The 25,199-nt window shown below is 45.8% G+C and overlaps 1 protein-coding gene across 3 annotated transcripts in view; it reads left to right on the top strand.

Moving 5' to 3' along the window:
- Positions 1-25,199, top strand: part of LOC105464057 (mediator complex subunit 27) — a 217,355-nt gene that overhangs the window by 171,655 nt on the left and 20,501 nt on the right. For all 3 annotated transcript variants that reach the window (XM_071078489.1, XM_011711705.2, XM_011711706.3), the window contains exons 5-6: positions 11,580-11,687; positions 21,413-21,454. In XM_071078489.1, coding sequence (XP_070934590.1) covers positions 11,580-11,687; positions 21,413-21,454 — 150 coding nt within the window. The remainder of the gene's footprint in view (positions 1-11,579; positions 11,688-21,412; positions 21,455-25,199) is intronic.

Below are 25,199 nucleotides of genomic sequence, written 5' to 3'. Positions count from 1 at the left end.
GGCAGTTTTATTGGCCTAACCAATATGAGGCAGAGCCTTCTCTACCAGGCCACTGTGTAGGGTGCCTACTGGACCAGCTGGTTCCACCCAGCACAGAAAACAGCAGCTTCCTTGGATGGCAGGTAGTTTCAGTGAGACAGGAACACAGTGTGAGGAGGGTTTCATTACTGTCATGTTCAGTTTCACGTACAGATAAAGGACGTGTGCTGTCGAGGATTCCCCTTCACATCTGTTAGGAGCACCTTGACATTTTCAGTATGTTCAAGAAAACGGTAGCTTCCCATTTTGTCAGGTAACCTGTATCCCACTTGATTCACATAGAATCTTTTTGGATTGGAGGCCCTATTTTTATACAGGCATTGGCATTAATTCTGTATTCGCTTTCCCTGGAAGGGCTATATTTTATATATTTGAATATATGTTTTATAAATTAAATGAGCTAATTTTGATAGTTTGGGGGGATTTTTCCCAAGACTGCAAGGGAAGCCCAGAGGTAGCATGAAACCAAGATTGGAAAGCACAATTCTCTATTCTATCTTTGTTTCTTTACATTTTATGGGAACTTGTGTTGTTATTATTGAAGGGGAGACGAGGTGAGATAGGAAGATTATGAAGAATTTTATATTTACAGTATGAGATGGAACACTATTTCATAACCCTTCCCGGGCATGAAAACCTTTTATGACACTTGGCAAATGGATTAGTCCACTGTGTTGAAATTCCCCTCCAACCAGGATACTTCTGAATTTGGAAGAGAGGAGAATATAGAAGAGCTAAGGAAAATCGGAAGTGCTGCCCAAATTGTTAACATTGATGGCTCTTTAGCAAATGACCCCAGTTCACTCATGAGTGGAATAAGCTACCTCATAAAAAACTTGTTAGCCAGGTGGAATGACTCACACGTGTAATCCCAGCACTTGGGGCGGTCAAGGCAGGAAGACTGCTTGAGGCCAGGAGTTCAAGGCCAGCCTGGGCAACGTAGTGAGACACTTCCCCCCCCCCCCCAATCTCTATTTAAAAGAAAGAAAAAAGAAAAATTAGTCCGGAAGTTCCAGGCTGCAGTGAGCTATGATCATGCCACTGTTCTCCAGCCTGGGTAACGGAGCAAGACCCTGTCTCTAAAAAATAATAAAAATATAAAAATAAAACACGTCTTATTAGGCAGGGTGTTTAATAATTTTTAAAAATAATGATAACAGATCAGCTGCAGTGGCTCACGCCTGTAATCCCAACACTTTGGAAGGCCGAGGCAGATGGATTGTTTGAGTCCAGGAGTCCAAGACCAGCCTGGACAACATGACGAAACCTGTCTCTACAAAAAATTAGCTGGGCTGGGCGCAGCAGCTTACACCTGTAATCCCAGCACTTTGGGAGGCCAAGGCAGGCAGATCACGAGGTCAGGAGTTTGAGACCAGCCTGACCAACATGGTGAAACTCCCGTCTCTACTAAAAATACAAAAATTAGCCAGTGTGGTGGTGCTCACCTGTAATCCCAGCTACTCAGGAGGCTGAGGCAGGAGAATCACTTGAACCCAGGAGGCAGAGGTTGCAGTGAGCCGAGATCACGCCACTGCACTCCAGCCTAGGCGACAGAGTGAGACTCCATCTAAAAAAAAAAAAAAATTAGCTGTGTCTGGTGGCACATGCCTGTAGTCCCAACTACTTGGGAGGCTGAGGCAGGAGGATCACTTAAGCCCGGGAGGTAGAGGTTGCAGTGAGCTAAGATCACGCCTCTGCACTCTAACCTGGGCAACAGAGTGAGACCCTGTCTCAAAAATATTAATAATGACAACAGTGATAATATTTTGCCATGATGCAAGGAGTGCCCACTGAGTACAGTGTCCCAACAGTAGCTCTCCTGGACGCCCAATAGCATCAGCTGTGCAGACCTTAGAGAGGGCTCCATGTTAGAAGTAAGAAAGTCAAAGTGCATGTGGGCTGCCTTTCCCAGGGCCACTCTGCTCTGTACGTGGCAGAGGCAGTATCTGAACCTGGGTCTCAGGCTCCAAACCCCTGGCGCTCATCCCACACTGCCTATCCCTGTGCTGAGGGGACTAATGGGGTAACCCCGTCATATGGTTTGACTGTGTCCCCACCCAAATCTCATCTTGTAGCTCCCATAATTCCCGTGTGTTGTGGGAGGAACCCGGTAGAAGATGATCGAATCATGGGGGCGGGTCTTTCCCGTGCCGTTCTCATGATAGTGAGTGGGTCTCACAAGATCTGATGGTTTTAAAAACAGGAGTTTCTCTGCACAAGCTCTCTCTTTGCCTGCTGCCATCTACATAAGACATGACTTGCTCCTCCTTGCCTTCTGCCATGATTGTGAGGCCTCCCCAGCCATGTGGAACTGTAAGTCCAATAAACCTCTTTCTTTTGTACATTGCCCAGTGTCAAGTGTGTCTTTATCAGCACTGTGAAAACAGACTAATACACCCTGTGGCCACCACTGACTGACCCAGCCCTTGCCATGGTTCAGACGCGGTGCTGAGCACTTCACATGCATGGTGTCATTCCTTTCAGGGTTGACAGGCAAGAAAACCGAGGCCTAAAGAGGTCAAGTGACTTGCTCAAGGTCACACAGCCAGGAGGGAGCAGAGCCAAGACACAAATGCAGGTCTGTCTTCCTCCCAGCGCCCAGAACTGTAGCTGCCGTGCTCTCCCATCTTGCTGGCAAGTTGGTTTCTGACTTGTTGGCAAACAGACCCTACATTCAGTTTGCCTGCCTCGTTTTTGCTGGGTCCTTGTCAGAGGAAAAATACAATTCACCTCTTAGGGTTGTAACAACTTTGTATCTGGAGTCTAGTCCGTATGTGGCAGCCGCCCCCAGGGCCATTTCTCCTTTCCTGTATCACATTATATTGCGTTGTGTTTTATCATTGGAGGCACAACTGGTTTGGTTTTGCAGAGCAAAATGAGTGACCTTCAGCATGGAAGAACATCAGTTTTAGCTTTGACAGTCCCTCAGTCTGACCTCTTGGTTTCCAAGTCACATCGCTCTGTTTTCTTTTTATGATTCAGTTACTGTCCTGCACGATACAGTCCTGGTGGCCCCCTCTTCCGTGGCATGACAGTTTATCTTCTCTGCCCCAGCTCTGCCAGAGTTTCAGCCTTTCCGAGTTGGTCTGTCTCTGTTTTCTTTTGACTGTATCCAATTTTACAGTTTTCCTAGAAAGAAGCAACAGCCAGTTTCCCTCATCCCCCTTGCTGCTGCAGCTCTCCAGCCTGCTGTTAAGAGAACAATTCCGCCCAGCACGACTCTGTCAGGGCTACACATACCTAGCAGCTGTGCAGAATTCAGAGTGCTAGCTTTTTAAAAAAAGCTAAAATTAGAGGAGCAAGTAGTTTATTAGCGTCTTAGAGATGGGGTCAGCTTTGTGTGTATGAAGTCATTTGTGAGGGAAGCCAGGAGTCTCGATTGGCAAGGCTTTGAGCCCCTTAACAGAGCCCTGGAGGAGGATTGCTGGGTGGCTGGAGGAGTCCATGACTCAAGGCTCTTTGGTCACCGTTGCTTGTGATTGATAGACACGGATGTGGGGTCATGGGCCAGGCATGGGGTGGGGAAACAGCAAGAGGCAGCTTCTGGCCCTTCACAGAAAACCAGTGACCTTGGTCTCAAATCTTTCAAAACTTCAGCTTCCTTCTATTAAGAATGGGAATGAGACACCTGCCTGGGCTGAATCCCGGGGTTGTTAGGCAGACGGAGGAGGAAGTTGCCTGCCCTGTGTGCATGCACCTGCCCTTGTTCCAGAGCCAAGGGGTAAATCTGCATGATACGGAGGAAGGACCCCCAGGAAAAGTGTAGGGGCACTGATCAGTTTTTACAGACCACATCTAAAAACACCCCTTAGAGGAGATCCCCATTTGGAACCCCATTTGGGAACTGCTCATCTATACAGCCAACTCTACCCTTTCAAAATGTGCAGCGCACTGGGCCGGTGCTGAACCAGGCATGTTCTGGTTGTGCCAGACAGCTCAGTGAGGCAGTGTCCTCCTCCCTTCGTTCCTCAAGCACACTGTGAGCTCCAGGTGGCAGAGCACTTCAGGTGCCCTCCAGTGACTCCAGGCATATGTCGGCTTTGTCACCTTCTTTAAGGTAGGAGCCATATTTGATACTTCTTAACCTCCCTAGGCCTCAGTTTACTTCTTTAGAAATGGGAGAGCTAGAGATAATGATTGTTCACATCCTTTCCAGCCCTGCAGTTCTGTGATTCTGTGAAGCAGTGTCCTTGCCCAGTGTTGTACACAGTACAGACATTTCTTCAGCAGGACACTGCTCACCGCACTCACTCACCTTAGCCTGTTCTTTGTTTGGAATTAGTACAAAGAGAAAGGCTCTCAGTATTGTATGAAGGAAAACGCTTCCTAAATCTCCTTGAGGAGTGCCCGCCTGCCCCTCCTTTCCACCCTTCCTCCTTCTCTCCCCTCCTTCCCCCTTCTCCCTCCCTCATTCTCTCTCCCCATCTCTCCTGTCTCTCCTCATCTCTCCCCATCTCTTCCTCTGTCTCTCTCACCTCTCTCTCTCCCCGTCTCTCCTTGTGTCTCCCCTCTCCTCCTCTGTGTCTCTCTCTTCTCTCTCCCTCCCTCCTTCTCTCTTACCCTTTTTTTCTCTCCCTCCCTCTCTCTCCCTCTCCCTCTTTCTTTCTGCTATACTTGGAAAAACATCATTTAAATTACAACAGACCCCTTAAGGGCACTTACATATCAGACTTTTATTTTGTATACAGAAAATAACATTCATGGATGGTTTTACAGAAATAGTTGGCTTCTTTTTAATTTTAATAGCACACTCCCCTCCCCAAAGCAGGGCTTAGACATGCCACCATTTGTCTAACTGACAAACCCCTGAACTACCCCCCTTCACCCCCCACACACGGGCTTTCTGCCAGGTTGGGGATGCCACCTGGGCCCGGGTTCCTCGTGCAGGTAAGCTTTTGGTCAGCTCACCTCCCCTGATACTAGACACAGATACCGCTCAGTTTCAAAGCTCCCCTACACGAGTTCCAGGGGAAGAACGTTTTAAGTGACCTCTCACCTTCTCAGCTCACATGGTTAGGCGGTAGAGATATCATTTCCACCACCAGATTTGTTCGGTTTTCGTTAGACATCAGTTGGCAGAGCCGAACTAAATACTTTTTCTACTTTCCTCCCACTTTTCCTTTCCTGTCTTGTGACTTGCCTTGCCACAGTGGACTAGAAATTCTCTTCATGGAATACAGCTTGGCAGGCGATCGCTGGAAAAGCAGATAGAGAAGACCACCAGTTTCAGCCCCCGCTGCCCAGAGTGCAGCTGACCTGATGGGGGGCTAGGCAGGGGCAGCTTTTCTAAATACACTTCGGGGAGGCGATGGCCAGATGGGAGGCGGGCTGGGCTTCCTCTTCAAGTGCACCTTGATGCCTGCGCAGGAAACATAGTGCCTCCCTGACTCTCTACCATGAGTAGTGAGCGAGCTCTTTGGAAATGTGCTGCTTGGTATAGAAAAGTGTTACCTTGGCAACAGCAAGCTCGCTTCATTACCAGATGGCATTAGCTTTTATTAGTGGTATCCTATAGCAGTTGCCAAGAGCCGACCTGTAGCCCTGTCGGTGGGCGTTTTGCTGCTGACTGTGACCAGCGTTTGTGGAAAGATGCCCATCGGCCTGTATGTGCCACATTGCCTTATCAGTCTATCAAAAAGTTCAAGGTCACTACAACCTGGTGCATCCAGATACGTTAGAAACTGGCACACGCCAGATACATGAGAATCGGAATCCTCGTAGAGCGATGTGAGGGCTGGGAGGACTGCTGGAGAGCGCACACCAGGCTCCATCTCGATGGCAGAGCCAGGAGGGCTCCTGTTATGTTACCCTTCCTGCCGCACCACACCCCGAAGAGAAAGGATGCTACCAGCCATTGAGCTTTGCTGTGCACCAAGGGCCCAAGTTTTACATGGTCTCGCCTCCTTCAGTTTCCTCAAAAGCTCCCACCACATTTCACAGCTGAGTAAACAGGCACCAGAGGTTGTCTGAGTTGCCCTGGGTCACACTGCCTGCAAGTGGAGAATGAGGGCCTGAAGCCCAGTGCTGGAAAGGAGGAGCAATTGACCTGCACACCAAATGGCCACCGCCAGGAGGTCTGGCTGCCCAACCCTCAGGCTTGCAGGCACTTTCTGCTCACTGGTCACTCAGCAGACCCCACAGTCTTATTCATCCTTCAAGTCCAGCACAGCTGTCACCCCCTCTCAGCTTGCTGTAGCCCCAGGAGTGACAGCAGGAAGGGAAATTAACATAAGGGCCAGGTCAGTCAGTTCACTGACTTGGCTACAGCAGCAGTTCTGGTTCCAGCTTTGATGTTAACTGGCTTCAAACTATTTCACCTCCATTGAGTCCAAACAGGGGTTAGGGCCAAGTAACAGTAGCTGCCACTGAGCACTCCCTGTGCTGTCCTCTTCACCTGTGCATTGTCTCACTGACTCCTCACAGTCATCTGAGATGGGAATGCCATTATCTCCATTTAGATGTTCAGAGTAGGTAGGTAGCTAGGCCAAGCTTTCCAACAGCAGAGCCGAGACCTGATTCCAAAGCCTCAAAATGTTAGGCTCCAAAATTGGGTATATTATGACCATGTTAAAAATCCAGGCCAGGCGCAGTGGCTCATGCCTATAATCCCAGCACTTTGGGAGGCCGAGGTGGGAGGATCATTTGAGGTCAGGAGTTCAAAACCAACCTGGCCAACATAGTGAAACTCCATCTCTACTAAAACTACGAAAATTAGCTGGGCATGGTGGAACACACCTGTAATCCCAGCAACTAGAGAGGCTGAGGCAGGAGAAATCACTTGAACCTGGAAGGCAGAGGTTGCGCTAGACAAGATGGTGCCGCTGCACTCCAACCTGGGAGACAGCAAGACTGTCTCAAAAAAAAAAAATCCATCAAGCCATAATTCTATGCCTGTTCAACTTAGATGAGCACCAGGATCTTTTTTGGCTCTATAAAAAATAAGAATTGGCCGGGTGCAATGGCTCATGCCTGTAATTCCAGCACTTTGGGAGGCCGAGGCAGGTGGATCACCTGAGGTCAGGAGTTCGAGACCAGCCTGGTCAACATGGCAAAACCCTAAAAAAATACAAAAGTTAGCCGGGCATGGTGGCATGTGCCTGTAGTTCTAGCTACTTGGGAGGCTGAGGCAGGAGAATCACTTGAACCCAGGAGGTGGAGGTTGCAATGAGCCAAGATCATGCCACTGCACTCCAGCCTGGGTGACAGAGCGAGACTCCATCTCAAAAATAAATAAATAAATAAATGAGAATTGACAAACTTCATAGAGCTTTATGGATTCAGAAGATCCTAAAAGTAAGCCAGTGCAAGACTTTTCATACTGACTATCCATAAACTACTACAGCCCCAGAAGTCATCTTGCAAAAAAAAAAAAAAAAAAAAAAAAAAAAAAAAAAAATCAATCCTGCACCTCATCTTATTATCAATTTGCAGGCAACACAGAGGAAGAAGGAGCATGTTAAAGTATACCACCGGGATGCCATCAGCAAAATCCAGACTGTGGAAAACTCCGTAGGAGATAACCCAGTTTCTTCAACAGATAAAATGGGGGCATGGGGTTGGGAGGGCATCTCTTTAGTTTGGGAAAGACTCATGAGATGTGTCAGGCAGCCATCTTGTGTGGGCCATATATCTGGATTCTGATACAAGCAGACTTGTAATAAAGTGGCATTTATGAGGCTGTTGGAAATCTGAACACTGAACTGGCTGCTTGATAATATTGGAGCGTTACTATAGATGTGGGTGTCATGGTTCTGCTTTTGTGCTTTTGGAACCCTTCGAGAAATATGTACTGAAATATTTACAGATGAAGTGGTACCATGCTGTTATTTGTTTCAGAAGAGTAACTTAGGGAGGGAAAAGGAGGTAGAGGTGGAGGTGACAAGATTGGCCAAGAGTTGGTCATTGTTGAAGTTGGGATGGGTTCATGGGGTTCTTTGTACTATTTCATTTACTCGTGTATATGTTTTTAAATCTTCCATAATAAGAAGTTTTGAAAAATCAATTAAGTTGGTACTTTGGGCAGGGAAGGGGTTTGTTGGGTTTTACTTTGTTTTGTTTTGATTTAGTAGTGCCCATCGCTGACAAGAGCAGAATGAAATAGGTGTGTTCATACCTTTCTGGTTGGCATAACCCTTGTGGTTAGCAGTTTGGCAGATTATATCAAAAGCCTTAAAATATTTGTATTGTTTGCCACAGTAATTACGACTTTGCACATCTAGGGAAATAATTCCAAATGTGGTGAAAACTTTGTGAACAAAAGTATACACTGCAGCCATATTTATATTAGGGGAAACTTGGAAATAACCTGAATGTCCACCAATAAGAGAATGGTTAAAGAAATTATAGGATATCCTCTCAACAGAATGTTGTGCAGCAATGCAACACTGATTTTGAAGACTATATAGCAGTATGGAACAATACTTGTCATAGTTTTAAGGGAAAATTTGATTTGAAAATATACATGGCTGGGCGTGGTGGCTCGCACCAGTAATCCCAACACTTTGGGAGGCTAAGGAGGGCAGATCATGAGGTCAGGAGTTCAAAACCAGCCTGGCCAACATGGTGAAACCCCATCTCTACTAAAAGTACAAAAATTAGCTGGGCGTGGTGGCACACGCCTGTATTCCCAGCTACTCAGGAGGCTGAGGCAGGAGAATCGCTTGAACCCGGGAGGCAGAAGTTGCAGTGAGCTGAGATGGCGCCACTGCACTCCAGCCTGGGCAACAGAGTGAGACTCTGTTTCAGAAAAAATATATATATATACATATATAGTTTCATTATAACAATGTTAGACATTCAAAAACCATAAGCCTTTGATAATAAAAAGATTGAAAGGAAGTACCCCAAAATGTTAATCGTGATTATCTTTCTATCGCAAGACCGGGAACAACTATCAAGAAGATAGGAAGAACCTTTGTTCTCCACATTTAGATTTTTCCATAATAAACATTTATATTTTTAACTTTTTAAAGTATTAGTTAACTTTAAAATATCAAAATTAACTTTTAATACAAAAAAAGTTGCATATAAAATTTCTAGTGTTATTAGTGTGTATTTCTAAAATCCATCTTAAGAAACTTAAATTACAAAGGCAATTTATCATTTAATGAATGTCAGCCAGGTTTTGGTGTTTCGGGAAACAATTGCTTAGTCACCTAGGCTTATTAGCAAAGAAAGTTAAAACGTGCAGTTGCGAACAGTGGCCCTTCCAGAGGAGACCTGTGGAGAATGTGTTGGGCCTACATTCACTTTAGCCTAGTGAGAAGGTACTGATTTCAGTGCCTGTAACTACAAAACTCGGCCGGGCGCAGTGGCTCACGCCTATAATCCTAGCACTTTGGGAGGCCAAGGCAGATGGATCACTTGAGGTCAAGAGTTTGAGATCAGCCTGGCCAACATGGTGAAACCCCCGTCTCTACTAAAAATACAAAAAAATTAGCCAGACGTGATTGTGTTCGCCTGTAATCCCAGCTACTCGGAAGGCTGAAGCAGGAGAATTGCTTGAACCCAGGAGATGGACGTTGCAGTGAGCCGAGATCACACCACTGCACTCCAGCCTGGGTGAAAGAGCGAGACTTCATCTCAAAAAAAAAACACACACACACACACACACACACACACACAAAAACTATAACTCATTTGCTCTCCCTCCCTCCCTTTCTTCCAATAGGCTCCATGTTGACTAAAGACAGAGTTACTCACTCTACCTCCATGTTTTATTGGCATCCTTAGATAGGGATTTTCAGTTCCACAAAAAAATGACCCATTGATTGGACATAGGATGATAAAAAAATAAAGAGACCCACTGAACATTACATGGTGTGACAATATTTAAAAGTGTTATGCAGAAATGAGATGTCTTTATTAGCGTTCCCTTAAATGTAAATACCTATTTTTTCTTACCACGTTTGCATTCAGTACTATTTAAAGTATACAGAAATAGAGCTATCAACCTAACACTTGAAATTATTGAAGGAATCAAATGTTGGAGGTGTTCACTGATACCCAGGGCTAATCAAGGAAAGCAGAAGGTTGTTATTGGGGACGATCAGTTGGAAACTGCAAGGAATGGGGACATGAGGAAGGGGTGATTGGAGGTGGCATCCCCAGAAACTGACGGCAGGTTGGAGTTGAAGGATCAGGATTGCTGTCTGGGGCTAAGGCTCTTACCTTGTGCAGCTCAGCAGGGCTTTCCTTCAGCAAATTCTGTGACATCAAAGCCTCATCAGAGCAACTCGGACTATGGGCGGGTGGGTCGCGGGCTGGGGTCTGCGTCCAGGGTCTCATATACGACATGAAAATCTTTAGCAACGTTTTAGAAGAGTTACGTGAGCCCCTTGTCTTCATCCGTATGTTGTTTATTGTTGCTATAATAGAATACCCGAAGCTGGGTAATTTATAAGAAAAGAGATTAAGCTCACAGTTCTGCCAGTTGGAAGTATAAGAAGCATGAAGCCCGTATCTGCTTCACCGGCTGGTGAGGGCTTTTGTGTTGCACTGCATCACAAACATCACAACATGGTGGAAGGTCTAAGGGGCGGTGACACATGTGAAGGACAAAACCCAAGGGATGTCCTGGCTTTATAACAGCCCACTCTCTAGGGAGCTGATTTAGTCTCGCCAGAGCAGGGACACAGTACCTCGAGAAGGGACCCAGCCATTTCTGAGGGATCCACCTCCTTGACCCGAACACCCCCGACTAGGCCCCTCCACCCAACACCACACTGGGGATAAAATTTCAACGTGAGTTTTGGTGGGGGGAAACAGCCATATCCACACCATAGTGTCCCTAAAGAAAGGAAGGTGCTGTTTCTATTCTTGGTGCTGAGCCTATTCCAGCAAGCACAGCAGGTTCCTTTTACCCTGGCATACATGAAACTGCACTTTTTTTAGGATTTTTTTTTTTTAAATGTATAATATGTGCTTAGGTTCTGAGAGTAAAAGCACCTAAATGTATTTCCAGGATCATGTTTCCTTTTTGGAGATAAAATTCAGCTACTTTCCTTTTACCTCCTGACTTTATTTGGTATTGCTTTTCCACTTTTACCAGTTACTTTAAATAGATAGTTCAACCAAGAGGCATTTGGTACCTGCCTTTGCTCTGTATATTGTACTCTGTACATATTGCATAGGTCTACGTAGGGCCACGACATAGTACGAAACAACACGCTCACTAAATCCTATAATGGCCAGAATTGTAGGATCCTCACCTTTGAAAAAGAAAATCTTAAAATGGGAAGGGGAAGGATTTTACTTTTTCCAGCAGATAGTAAACATGTAAAACTTGTCCTCAGAGTTTGTAAGCCAAAACTATAAATAAATTTAGGGAAGTTAGACAAGTTGAGGCCCAAAACATTTTTCAGTGATTACAGAAAGAACTTGCTGTTACTGAGAGTTCGTTTTCCAGTGCTGGAGGAGCCACAGGGCCAGCACCGTGAATCCAGTCTCACTGGATCGGCCAGGTGGTCATTTCTTCTCACACTCCTGCCCAACGTTGTGTGATTTGCATGCTCAAGTGTCAACTTACATGTGTTTGGCAGGTGACCTTGGGAAAGGTGTTGAAAGTGATCGTCGTCATGCGGAGCCTGTTCATTGATCGAACAATAGTAAAGGGATATAACGAGAATGTCTACACCGAAGATGGCAAGGTAAGCATTCTGGAATCTTGCGTGTTCCTTGATTTTCTGTATCCCAGAACAAATGTAGTCGAGTCTCAGATGAATGGCATTAAAAACGAGCAATCATAGCGGAAATGATCAACAAACGTAGATTTGTCCGGGTGAGGGTGAACACTTTATGAAAAAACATTTCTTCTCTCTGCTTGCATTTTTCACCAAGCTTCTGCTTTTTCCTCTAAGCCTGATGCCCTTAGTTGAATTTCTAATTTATCACCTTAGACCCCCGTTGCCTCATTAAATGTGTCTTCTGAGGAAATGGATTTTTTTTCCCCAAGTCAAAGAGCTCCTCAATAGCCCAGGGGTCAGCATTTTGCTTTTCCTAGAACCATGAGGAAAATTCCTGTTCATTTGACACAACCTGATGACACTCTTTTTCCACAAAACTAACAAGTCACCCTTAGGAAGTTGCTGTGCACAGCAGCATATATTGAATACTGCTGTTGAAAAAGACGTGTTATTTCCACGGGTGACTTCTTTCATGGAAAGTTCACCCAGGTGAACCCCTAATTCCTTTTGACTGCACAGTCTCCATATGGCTCCACAGAGAGCGTCGGAGGAGGCCGATGGGAGCTGACAGCCTTCATTTGTGTTTGCACCGGAGTGTAATGAGCACCCCGCCTGAGATGCCCCACACTCTGCCAGGCCACTCTCAGCGCGGAGCCTGGTCTCCCCACCCCATCAGGAGCCTTTCCTTCCCTCATGACTCATTAAAACGTAAAAGTTTGTTAGCATGAACACTGGTACTCACCACCCAACAGCCACATTATAATGAGAATAGAATGTTCTTCAAAAAAAGGTGGTCACTGTGGCCTAGCACATAGCAGGGCGTTCCATAAGAAGCATGGCCCATGATATAATGAGATGTGTGTTTTGAACAAGTAACCCAGCATTTCCACATTCTACACAAGTGTTGTCTACATGGGATGCTACTCCTGCTCCAAGGACTGTGCCCAGTTCTCGTAAATTTCCTCATTGATACCATATCATTCATTGAAGGGAGATTTACTTTTTCTTTTTGGAAAAACCAAATGTCTTTGGAGCACGCGCGTAAAGTGAGTAATCAGTCAGGTATGGTCTGTGCGTCTGATTTGTAAACTCTGACAGCTGCTCCAGAAGGTTCCACACTGTCGGTCAGCAGCAGAGGCAGTACTGAGGGTAGTGTATACCCTCGCAGAGACCATGGGCAGTGGCATTTTGAGATGCCATTCTTGTTGGGTTTTTTCAAAGTTGACAACTTCATAGTCACGCCTGGTACAAAACATAACCCTTGCTTGCCAAGGACTTAGAAGCGAATTGGAGAGATGGAGAACAAATACGTAGAAAGGTGAGTCATAATCAGGACCGTGCTACTAGAGTTACCAAACTTAGGGTGCAAATGAAGCATGCTCTGAATTGAGATCGTAAGGAGGAGTGGAAATTTACCTACTTTGCATGGTGACTTTCACATTCTATTTAATTGCCCCTTCCTGAAAGTGTGCGAAATAATACACATAAAGCACTTGGCACTTTTCCATCTAGTCGATACTCAGTAAATTATAACTGGTATTATTTTTATTCTACACTTAAAACAATGGTCTTGGAGTATAGAGTCTCATAGGTATGGTGCTCCCAAAATGCCTCTGATCGCCCCTCCTCAGCTGCTCCAGTTCCTTCCTTCTTTCTTGTCTTCACCCTTGACTTCCCAGTTTCCCAGAGTTTTTTCTCCCTCTGCGCATTCTCTTTGGCCATTCCCATCCATGTCACCCACGCAAGGATCACTCATGATTTGTTTCTAGATCAGACTTCTTCCCATGTTCCTCAAGTTTAGCCTGTCCAAAACAAAACTCATCATCTCTCTCCCTAAACTCAGTTTCCCTCCTCTTTTCCTTATCTTGTTTAACAGTACCACCACCTAACTGGTTAAACCTTTCTTCCCTTCATCCCGCTGGTCTAGGCTGTCAGTGATTACTGGCAGTTCTCCCTCTTAAGTAACTCTCAAACCGGGCCCCCCATCCCTCTCCACCCCTCTCGCTCCTCTCCAGTTCTCATTATCTCTGCACTGAAGAATGCACGCACCGCCTCACTTCTAGTCTCCAGTCTTGCTTCCCTCACAGTCTGTCCTTCACTTGGCTTCCAGAGCTGTCTTCCTAAAATACACATGCGAGCGGATGATTCTCTTTCTTTTCGCCATCTCCCCCTTGCCCAAAGCAGTCCTCCCCAAAGTAGGAAAGTAGGCTATTAATAGATGTTAGGCAGAAAGCAATGCATGGTCAAACAAGTTGGAGAAACTCTGGGTTAGAGAAAGTTCAGTGGGTTTCTTTACTGTGGAAACCAGTTTGCTGATGTGCCTTATGAATATCTTCAGGGAGTAGAGAGTATGCAATATTTTCCTAACTTATTTGACCACCAAATTCTTTTGTCTTCCTTTATTCTTAGAACATATTGTGACATTGCCATTTTGTAGAACATACTTCTGAACACTCTGGCTTGTAGAATAAAATCCAGACTCCTCTGCAAGGCCTCATGGCGTAGCCCCTGCCTTCCTTTCTGACCTCATCTGGCATCATTCTCTACACACACCTCATCTTATCTCCAGCCTCATGTGCTCCCTGTAGCTGCCAGGACATGCCAGACTCTTTCACATATTTGCACGTCCTGTGCTTTTTGCCCTGGGATCCCTCCTAGACCACCTGACAAAGTTTTACTCTTCCCTTTACACTGGCTGAATGCCATCTTCCTTCCCATCCTGTCTCCATTTTCCCAAGAGCCTCTTTGCTTACGAGCATGGGCTCTAGAGATGGCCGACCTGGTTTGCCTCTCCTTACAGCACAGAGTAGTCATCATTATCCACACACCCACAGAATTCAGAACAATCTTTTACTAGTACTAAAATTAGTGCATCATGATTATTTGCGTGTCCATCTTGCAATTAATAAAAATACTAACAATACTAACACACATTGGTCAGGTAGGCGCTGCACAAAGCGAACTTTGCCCACAGTGACTGTTGAATCCTCCTCACAGCATCATGACGTAGGGGCTGCTCTTAGATTCATTTTACACATGGAGAGACTGAGACCTAGAATGTTAAAGTTGCCCACCACCACACAGGGCTGGATCTCAATCCTGCATCTGCCAGGAGCTCCTCAAGGGCACAGGCTCCATCGTGTGACTCTTTGTCCCTAGGGTGCACTTCTGTGCCAGGAGCATGGTAGGAGCCCCGTCCTGTCTGGGAGGAGATGATGAAAAAGCCTACTTGGGATATGAAAATGCTCAAGCTGGAATGCAAAGTGGAGAATCAAAAATGAGAAATGGGGACTAAAAGGAGCGCCAGGAATTGAAGTCGTAAATAAGTCAAAGGATAAAAACAGACACGCGAGTAAAGGGAGACCTCGGGCCCTCCTGAGGAGAGATTAGCCCAGCTTCTCTCTTCCTCCTAAGGAAAATGGCTGTGCATTTGGGGCCCTGGTTGACATCAGAAATGTGGTGGGACAGGAAGCCTTGTGTCCCCCTTTACAACTGTATGCATTGGCCCAAGCAGTAAGCAGAGACCCTAAAACTGGAAATTGCAAGACTGACAGAACCAGGCCCCTTGGTACTTTAAGGACACACTGACCACATTTGGCAGAGAAGCTCTCAAAATGACTGCTCCACCCAGAATCTCATCCTAGCCAATTTGATTAGCCCCTTTTTTTCAGAGCACTTCACAAATGATAAAAATAAACCATGCAAACATTATTAGTGCTCTATTTTGAGTACTCTGTGTGTACTTTATTTATATACAATCTAGGCATTAGTGCAATTAACGTGTTGAATTGTCTGGCACATCCCAAATGAAATGTGGCGTCTGGAAGGAGCCACTGGGGCCTGACATGTGTTCTGCAAGAGCACGTTGTTGCTGGAGACGTCGCTGCTCCCGGGACGCAGCCCTGCATTTGCTGAGTTGGTGCCTAGGTGGCTGCAGGGGGCTGTTTTGCTGCAGTCTCCTGGAGCACAGCCACAGAGGCCTGGGTGTGGCTCAGGAAGCCTCCTATGGGCTTAACTTCTGCCTCTGCGGTTGTCTGTGTCCTCCAAGCCTGAAGCAGCCAGCACATTCGAAAGTTTCATTATCCTTATTGCTGCTGTAGTGGCCCAGCACCACCCCTAATTTCCAGACCTTGCAGGTTTTTTCCCCATCAGAATCCAGCCCAGCAAGGCTATCACTTTGCGTAACAACCACCACCATGACCCAAGCCTCCTGTCTCTTTACCTGCAATGCATATTTTTGATACCAAGGACCAATAGCCTGATTCGTCTAATAAAACAAAAATGCTTTCGGACTTACCAACCACTTATTCATTGTAATCAGGGAGTAGCAAGAGCCATGACTCAGCATGTTAAAAGGCAGGATTGAAGATGAATACCTGGCCATTGTCCTGATTTTATACCGGTCAGACTTAACTGAAAAAATATGTGTCTCGGTTGAATTTATCTTATTAGGGGATTTAGGTTATGTTAATGCTATAGCTTCATTAATTACCCCATATCAATAAAAAAAAGGCAGCTTTTAGCCTCCAAGCATAAGAGAGGAAAAGAAATGGTGGTATCAAAGGAAACCTTCAAAGACAGCCGAGCTGTCTCCAGGGTAATTTCTGATCCCCGCATTCTTCCCACTTCAAAGTTGGCTGTGTGTGTGCATGTGGGTCGAGGGGGTGGGGAGCTGAATCTGATTTCTCTAATAAGTGTTGGCATCAGCCCTGTTTGATATCAGATGCAGGGAACATTTTGATTTGTTATAGCCTTTGAAATTGTTCAGACGACCTTCAGAAAAATGGCCTCTTGTTACTTCTAGGGGGAAGGGTGAAAGCCAGGGAAAGGGGAATCCAGTTTAATTCATATGCAGAGGATGCCCTGAAATTGAGCTTTCAGCAGTTTTTTAGTAACAAATGCATGTCCTGATTGAAAGTGAAAAGTTGAAGAATAATAGACCTGTAACACTGTGTTCTTGGGTGAGGCTCTTGTTCACTCTTGTATTCTCTGGGGAGGGTGGGCGGATTTGAGAGGGTGACCACATAGAAGTTTATGGTTTTGAAAACGTGGGTAACCATGGAGAGCTCCGTCACCATAGCTGGTTTTACAGCATTCTATCCAAACCGATAGGCCTATCACCTATTCACCTTGCAAGATGAAGCTACTAAATAAAGATTCTAAAAGTTGGAACCTTGTGTGGCTTATGAGTTTTATTTAGATAATTTTGAATCTATTCCACTGTTTTTTGAAATGAAGTAAAGAATTGATAACTTCCTGATGAGCTGCCAAAGTGTTCACGTGCTGTTAAATGAATTTTAGCGGCAGTGGTTGTCACAGCAGCAGGCCTCAAAGCAGAACTGTGCTCCCGGAAGAGCTGCGTAAGTGACAGCTGAGGGAACGTGCAGCCCCAGCATCCCGCCTGCCATCTAGCTGGAAGGCAGTCTCTTCCTCCCAGGGGAAGAGCTAGGCCTCTGCACACAGACCTGGTTTCAAATTCCCCACCTCGCATTGACTATGCAATGGTGGACAAGTTGCCTAACTTCTCTGAGCCTCAGTGCCCTCATCTGTGAATCGGAAAGGATTTTATCAACCTCACGTTATCACCAAAGGAATTTTAAAAGATAATGCAGGTAAAGGGTAGGCCGAATGCATCATCTTCATCAGTAAATGGCATCTGCCCTCGCTGGTTGTGATGGAGGTGGTGGTAGTGGTGGTGGTGGTCAGCATTGCAGACAGAATCACCTGCCTGCTGATATCGGGTCGCTCTGATTGTTCTTGTCAGTGAATAAATTTGATTTGTCACCATTTTCACCAGTTCTTCCTGTGTATCAAGAGGTCTTTTGATATCTTGGTGTTTGCCCCTAAGAATAGATGTGTCTGTGCTAAAGCAGTTGGTCATCTACAGGGTTTGTTTTCATTTCACCTGAGAACAGACCACACCCCACCCACCCTTAAAATACTTACTCCAATCCCCAGAGGCCAGGAGGCTGCTATGAGACTGCAGACTCAGCCACCAATTACCGCAAGGTTGACTTTTGTGTTTTCAGATCTTTCTAATGCTCACAGTACTGAAGGGTGCTTTGCTTTCTTTTTCCTGGCACTATAGTTCAGAATAATTTCTTGTTCATCAGGCTGAAGGTCTGCAGCTTCCAGAATGCTCCTTTTTTGAATATTGCAGCCAGCAAAGAATTGGTAGCCATGTCTGCCTCTGCAGCAAATAAGCTGAAGCTAATAAATACTCACTTGGATCAGTCCTGGCTCCCTGAAATGAATTTCTGAAATCTTCCTGGCCCTGAGGAGAGGCAGGGCATTGACTCCAGAATGCTCATTTCATTGGCTTTCTTTGGCATAAATCTAGCAGAAAATCAAGTCCGAACCACCTGCTGTGCACTCCTAGCAAAAGAGGGCCCTATTGTTCAGAGGTTCTTTTCCACCCATGCGCGCCAGGTAAATAGACCGTATTGTCTAAGGTCCTTCTGTCCCAGATGGTAGGAGCTTTTCCCTAGGGTCCTGAATAATATATTTAAACCTTTTAAAAAGAGCATCATCCTCACTTTGAATAAATGTGGTGTGTGTGGAGAATCCACAATGAGGCTGGAGAGGCCACGTTTTCACTAAACCTATGCGTAGTTTTCTCTAGATTTTTTAAAATTAAAACATTTTGCAGATACTGAAGGATTTTTAAATATGTTTATCTTTAAGATAAAAGCTATAACTTTTTAACCCAGCAGATTCTTCTTTTCTGTTTTTCTTGGCTCTGCGTTTGTGTCTTGCTCTGCTTATGTATGATGTAAGCAGGCAGGAAGGGTAAACAGTGAAGAAGTTCAGAAGAAACAGCTGTGCGCTCAAAATGGAAGGAGAACTGTATTAGTTCCAAGTTCAGACATCGGTGTTCCTCTTCCTAAAATTGAGATTTAGCATCTTTGGATTCTCCCTGTCATCTTGGCAGTGATTTGGGTACAACTAAAAGATGCAAAAGTCATTCTTATTCATCCTGCAACCCCTGAATCATCTTTCAATGCTGCATTTGTTAAGCCCTGGGCTGCACTGCTGCACTAAGTAATACGAACCTGATTTATCCTCCCAAATATGACCAGCTGCCCAACAGTAGTTTTCTTCAACAGAATTGATAACATGGGGAATTAATTTCATATATTTCTTTTGAGGTTTCCCTCAGAGTTATCTGGAGGTAACATGTCACTTTTCCCCTTGCAAATTGTTGAGCTGTCACATTGTAATTCCAGCGCTGGAAGATCTTTAAAATTCTTACTCCATCCAGTGGTTTAAGTTGGGGGCACTGACTGGCAATTGACACCACCTTTCTGAAGAGCAGTTTAGCCAGAGTAGAAAGAGGGTGATCTGTTGAGGGTTTTTGTGGCAATCCAAGAAGGAGATGATCGGTGCAGGCAGTGGGGGTAGGGAGAGATGGGTGAACTTGAGGTTCATTTTTCCGATTGAATGAATGAATGCTGGATCAGTGAAAGCTCCTCCATGATTTGTCATGGAGTGCGATGAACTAAACCTCTGCCCTGTCCTGCAGGAGTAGAGTGGCCTCCTCGGAATCATCTTAACCTTCTCTGCTGTCCTGAAAGTCTTCAAACACAGTGAAATTTTCATGAAACTAATTGTGAACAGGGAAAAGCCAGGAGAACTAAATGTATATGCCTGTTCACAGCCTTGCTTTTAATTTCCAAGCACTGTTTTCAGAAAGCCAGGTTTTAGTGTCTTCCGCAGAATAGACACAGGGCTCCTAAGTGTTCTGGGTCAAGTGTAGCACATCCTGTCCTGTCTTCTTAAAGGACTTTTTCTGTCCAGTGGCTTCCCAATGCTTTCTGGTACTCCAAAATCAATCATACACCACACAGGCCTAAAACGCCATGGCCCAGGGTTCTACCTGACCACTGGCCAACCCCAAAGGCAGGTTCCCAGAGGCTCATTCACCAGGTGTTCCATTCACTCAGCTCTTGAACTCATATATTAAAGTCAACTTTTTAGCACCTATGGGACACAGTGATGGCTTTCTCATTTCCTCATTGCCCTTGAACCGTCCCTGTCAGCACTGTATTGTGGGTAGTTCTATTTTTGCTGTACTTAATTTGTTCTAAACTCTTGAAACAGAAGGCATTGATCTGGTATATCATGCAAACCAGTAAAAACCAAAATGGTTTTGGTTAGAATGAGCTACTGAAGTACCCTGTGTGTGACCAAGTGTGGCCAGAGGAGGACTGGACTGGGTTTACTGTGAGCCCTACCCACATGCCAACTCACACCTCCTCCAGCTTCTTCATTCGTCAAGTAGGGGCGCCCTAGAGCAGGGGCTCTTGACCTGCCAGGCGTCAGTTACCCTTGGGAGCAGCGCTACAAAACAAACAATAGAACAGGCTCTTGGGCCCGCTCCAGCCACTGATTCCATACTCTAGGGGAGGAACTGAGCAATCTGTATATTAAAAAACAAAAACCTTCCCCCAGGGGCTTCTGATGCCCAGCCAGGATTTGAGCACCACCAGATGAGGCCATCTGTAAGATGCCTCGCCAGACAGTCTTGGGCTCGTGAACAGCTCTGAGCTGTTGTTTCCCCATCTGGAGAGGAAGACTGTTCTTGGGACCAGCCACGTGGGCCAGTTCTGGGAATTACACGAGTGTGTGTGGAGGGCCTAGTGCGGTGTCTGGCATGGAACAGGTACCCAGCAGCTGGATGCTGCCAGCTTTCCTCCACTCAGAAAAGACCTACTGATGCCCACGACATGCCAGACCCCATTTGTGGACCGGGGGAGGCAGTGGGAAGGAAGGCAAGCCTCCTGTCCTCACCAACTTCCATCCTGTGGGCAAGTCAGGCAGGAAACAAGTAAATAAAGGAATAATCGAGCTTCAGGCAGTTAAATGTTACGAAAACTTTAAATTTTGAAATGGTAAAGAGGGCCCAGCATAGTGGCTCATGCCTGTAATCCCAGTACTTTGGGAATCCAAGGAGGGCAGATCACCTGAGGTCAGGAGTTTGAGACCAACCTGGCCAACATAGGGAAACCCCAGCTCTACTAAAAATATGAAAATTAACCAGGCATGGTGACGCACGCCTATAGTCCCAGCCACTCGGGTGGCTTGAACCTGGGAGGTGCGGGTTGCAGTGAGCTGAGATCACACCACTGCACTCCAGCCTGGGTGACAGAGCCAGACTCCATCTCAAAAAAAAAAAAAAGAAAAAGGAAAGAGAATCAAGGTAACAGGTACCGGAAAGAATGTTTTGATAGGGTAACTGGGAAATGCCTCTCTGATGAGGTGACATTTGAGCTTCAGGGGGTATAAGAAAAGCCACACAGGGGTTTATGGGAAAAACAGTTCAGGCAGAGGGCACAGCAAGTGCAAAGGGCCTGAAGCAGCGTTGACCTTGGCATTGAGAAATGCAAGAGCCGTGGTGAGAATCAAAGTTGCAAGTGAGCCAGGGGATCAGCCTGCAGGAGCCCTGGAAGCAGCAGGTCCCTCAAGGTGACTTCCTGTATTCCTCCATTTGCTTTTCTTAACTTACCTACAAATGGATAAAGAAGAAATTAAGTCGGACAGTTAAGATCCTTTTCAACCCTGAGATCCTATTATTCCATAATCAGATTTTTTTTCAAGTTTAAGAAGGGTTAACAGTAGTTACAATATGATTTCTTGAAGTCCCGAATTCTAAGACCGATGCTGATGATCCTTCTCTCCTTTCCCCTCAGCTTGATATATGGTCCAAATCCAACTATCAAGTATTCCAGAAGGTAAGTTTTATTTTTTGCTTCTTACTCAAGTGGCATTGAGAAAACCTGAATGCTTTGAGATTTAAACATTGGTCTCAAAACAGAGGCTTTTGAAAAAGTGAAAAAAGCCAGACAGAAAAGGATGCTCACTGTCTGATTCCATATGTATGACATTCTGGAAAAAACAAAACCTTAGGGACAGAAATCAGATCAGTGGTTGCCTAGGGGAGGGTACAGGGAATTGACCCCAAAGGGGCACAAGGGAACGTGGGGTGGTGGGAATATTCTGTATCTTAATTGTGGTGTTGTTACACAACTGTACGTGTTTGTCAAAACTCACGACTATATTACTACAAAGGGCCAGTCTTATTGTATGTAAATTATACCTTAGGAAAACCGTAGGCTTTTGAGATGTTCCAAAAACTGGATTCTGAAAAACCTAGTTTTAAAACTCGATTTCTCAGAGCCCTAGCGGTTTCCACTGGTGCCCAAGGGATGGACCAAGGGAGGCAGGCTGGCAGTCCCTCACCCAGCCCCTTCCCCACTTTGTGCTCTGGGGACACTGTATCTTTTTCAGATATTGGGCTTCCTTATGAAAAACTGTTATGGGAAATGTCAGACAAAATGAAAAGTGACCAGAGAAAATTCATTCCCCCAGCTCCTGACAGTGCAGGGCCCCTTCCCTGGACCAATTCAGGCCCTGTGGCTGATGAGGGTTCTGTGCCCCCCGCCACACCCCCACCAGTCCCCACAGTACTCAGGGCCAGCTCCCTGCAGGGCAGCAGCCCGCTTCTTCTGTTCTCATCCATCTTCCGTCTCTGGTCTCATCCAGTAGTGAAATAAGAGAGTTGGCCATCATCTCATTCATTCCCTCATCCAGCTCAACAACAGGTATCCACTCCCCAGCACTTTGGGAGGCCAAGGTGGGCGGATCACCTGAGGTCAGAAGTTCAAGACCAGCCTGGCCAACATGGCAAAACCCTGTCTGTACTAAAAATATAAAATTAGCCGGGCATGGTGGCGGGCACCTATAATCCTAGCTACTCGGGAGGCTGAGGCAGAAGAATTGCTTAAACCTGGGAGACAGAGGTTACAGTGAGCCAAGATTGTGCCGTTGCACTCCAGCCTGGATGACAGAGTGAGACTCCGTCTCAAAAAAAAAACAAAAAAACCGGTATCCACTGAGCCCCTTTGCCATGTGCCAGGCACTGTTAGATGCCAGGGCCACAGAGGAAACTCCCAACAGGCAAGGAAGCCTAACAAATAACTCCAGGTGATTAACCGGGGGTTGTGGCCAGGAACCACAGGGGGGCCTCCTTCCAATTAGGCTAGTCAGAGGAAGCCTTTGTAGGGGAAACTGAGGCAGGCAGTGTGAGAAGGAGGAGCCAGCCATGCGAAGGGGGAACAAAGTGGAGGTAGAAGGCAGGGTTCAGGTCAGGGAGGTACCTCTAGGCCCTGGTGCAGAATTCGGATTTTATCCTTAATTCAGTGAGAAACCACTGACGGGATTGACACAGGGGGATGTGATTTTGAAAGCTTGGTCCGCGTTATCCCCACGATGAAGAATGGTTGTGTCCACCATGTGTCAGGAAGCATAGGACTCTTTTGTAGATTGAGGTGAAATTCGCATAACATGAAATTAACCGTTTTAAAGTGACTGTTCCTTGGCTTTAAGTGCATTCACAATAGTGTACATTCACTACCTCTGTCTGGTTCTAAAACATTTCCTCACCCCGGAAGAAAATCTGGTGTGCATTAAGCAGTGAGTATAGGACTTAGTATCAGAGGGGCGTCATGGACCACCCTCTAGTGGTGTTTACTGTACATCAATCCACAGCGCCCCCGGGCCCCTTTTTGGTGATAAGGGCTAGGCAGAGGACAGGTGCCTAGGATTAGGGGAGTAGTCTGAGGCTGAAAACCACACATTTAGGGAACCTATATTAGTGTTATAGATTCACGATCTAATCACAGCTAAATGCAATGTACTACCCTGGACTGGATCCTGAAACAGAAAGAGGTTACTACTGGGGCCAGGCACAGTGGCTCATGCCTGTAATCCCAGCACTTTGGGAGGCTTAGGTGGGTGGATTACGAGGTCAGGAGTTTGAGACCAGCCTGGCCAACATGGTGAAACCCTGTCTCTACTAGAAATACAAAAATCAGCCAGCCTTGGTGGCGGGTGCCTGTAATCCCAGCTACGCAGGAGGTTGCAGTGAGCCACTGTACTCCAGCCTGGGTGACAGAGCAAGACTACATTAAAAAAAAAAAAAAAGAAGAAGTCGTAGGGGAGGGAGGAAGGGGTTACTAATGGAAAAACTGGTGAAATCCAAATAAAGGTTGGAGTTCAGCTATGAGTGAGTAACCAGTGTTGGTTTCTTCATTGTGACAGATGTGCCATAGTAATGGAAGATGTTAACAGTGGGGCAACGGGGTGAGGGACATGGGAACTGTCTGTTGCATCTCTGCAGCTTTTCTGTAAATCTAAAACTGCTCTAAAATAAAGTTTTAACAAAGAAAATCATAGCTTTACTCTTCTAACACCCCTTTACCCAACTGAGCTCCCTGGAAAGGTAATGGAGAAAATAGCCTCCCTCCCTTCCTCCCTCCTTCCCACCCTGTCTTCCTCCCTGGTCCCTGGATCTGGAACATAAAAGAAGGAAGGGTGTGGTAATGTACAGGCTTTAGTGCAGGGAACTACATTTCTCATCTTAGTGTTCTTGTCTAAGTCACCATACTGGAGGTATTTACTTGTTTCGCATGCAAAAGGTCTCAGCCTTCAATGCTAACATTTTCCCTGCTGACTGTCCTTGTCATTTTTCCCCCAGTGGCTGGTTGAAAAATATTCTGAGGAGAAAGAACACTGCTCATTATCTGTATCTTGCTCTGCTTTAATAGTGAAGAACGTTAAAATGGTTGGTTTTTCCCCTCAACCTGGTCCTTATCTTCATGTCCTCTGTGGTATTGCAATGAGTTCCCTCTCCTGGCTCCACAAAAGGTGAATGATGACTTCTCGAGGGCTGAATGATGACTTCTCGAGGGCCGCCAGCATTGCAGCTCATAACTTGGTCTTTAACAATGGTCCATTTCCATTCCAATACCCTTGACGAGGGAGGAGCTTGCACATGCTCACTTTCGCCTGTTTGTTTTTAATGTTCTTGTATTTTTTAATGCAAGCAGAAAGTGTATTAGGAAGTTGTAAGATGTGTGAAACACAGATTTCGTGAAGCAGATTTAGAAAGACAGTGCTATATTTTTATCCTACCTCCCTTGAAAATAACCTGCCAGGCACTCTTTGTATTTGTTTAAAATTACAAACACACTCTGAAGCAGAAGTGTTTAAAATTTGATATTAGTCTAGTTGGAGAGATTTAGGAGCATCCGCCAATTCCTCCCTTCCAGTCTGTGTAACACGTTTCAAGTAGTAAAAATTGATGAATTCTAAGGAATGGGAATTTTATGTCACTGGTGAGTGGCATATCATGTGTATTTGTGCAGAAGCCTTTCTGAGATTCCTTTATCATCTCTCCTTTCACCTGTTATTAACTAAGTGGACTTAACCTCTGATATTGACCTGTAGCAGATTAAAGAAACACAATTGGGGCCGGGCGCGGTGGCTCAAGCCTGTAATCCCAGCACTTTGGGAGGCCGAGACGGGCAGATCACGAGGTCAGGAGATCGAGACCATCCTGGCTAACACTGTGAAACCCCGTCTCTACTAAAAATACAAAAAACTAGCCGGGCGAGGTGGCGGGCGCCTGTAGTCCCA

Source organism: Macaca nemestrina, chromosome 14 (assembly GCF_043159975.1).
Source record: "Macaca nemestrina isolate mMacNem1 chromosome 14, mMacNem.hap1, whole genome shotgun sequence".
Taxonomy (NCBI): Eukaryota; Metazoa; Chordata; class Mammalia; order Primates; family Cercopithecidae; genus Macaca; species Macaca nemestrina.
Note: the sequence above shows the minus strand (reverse complement) of the source record. Positions and strands in the feature narration are given on the sequence as shown.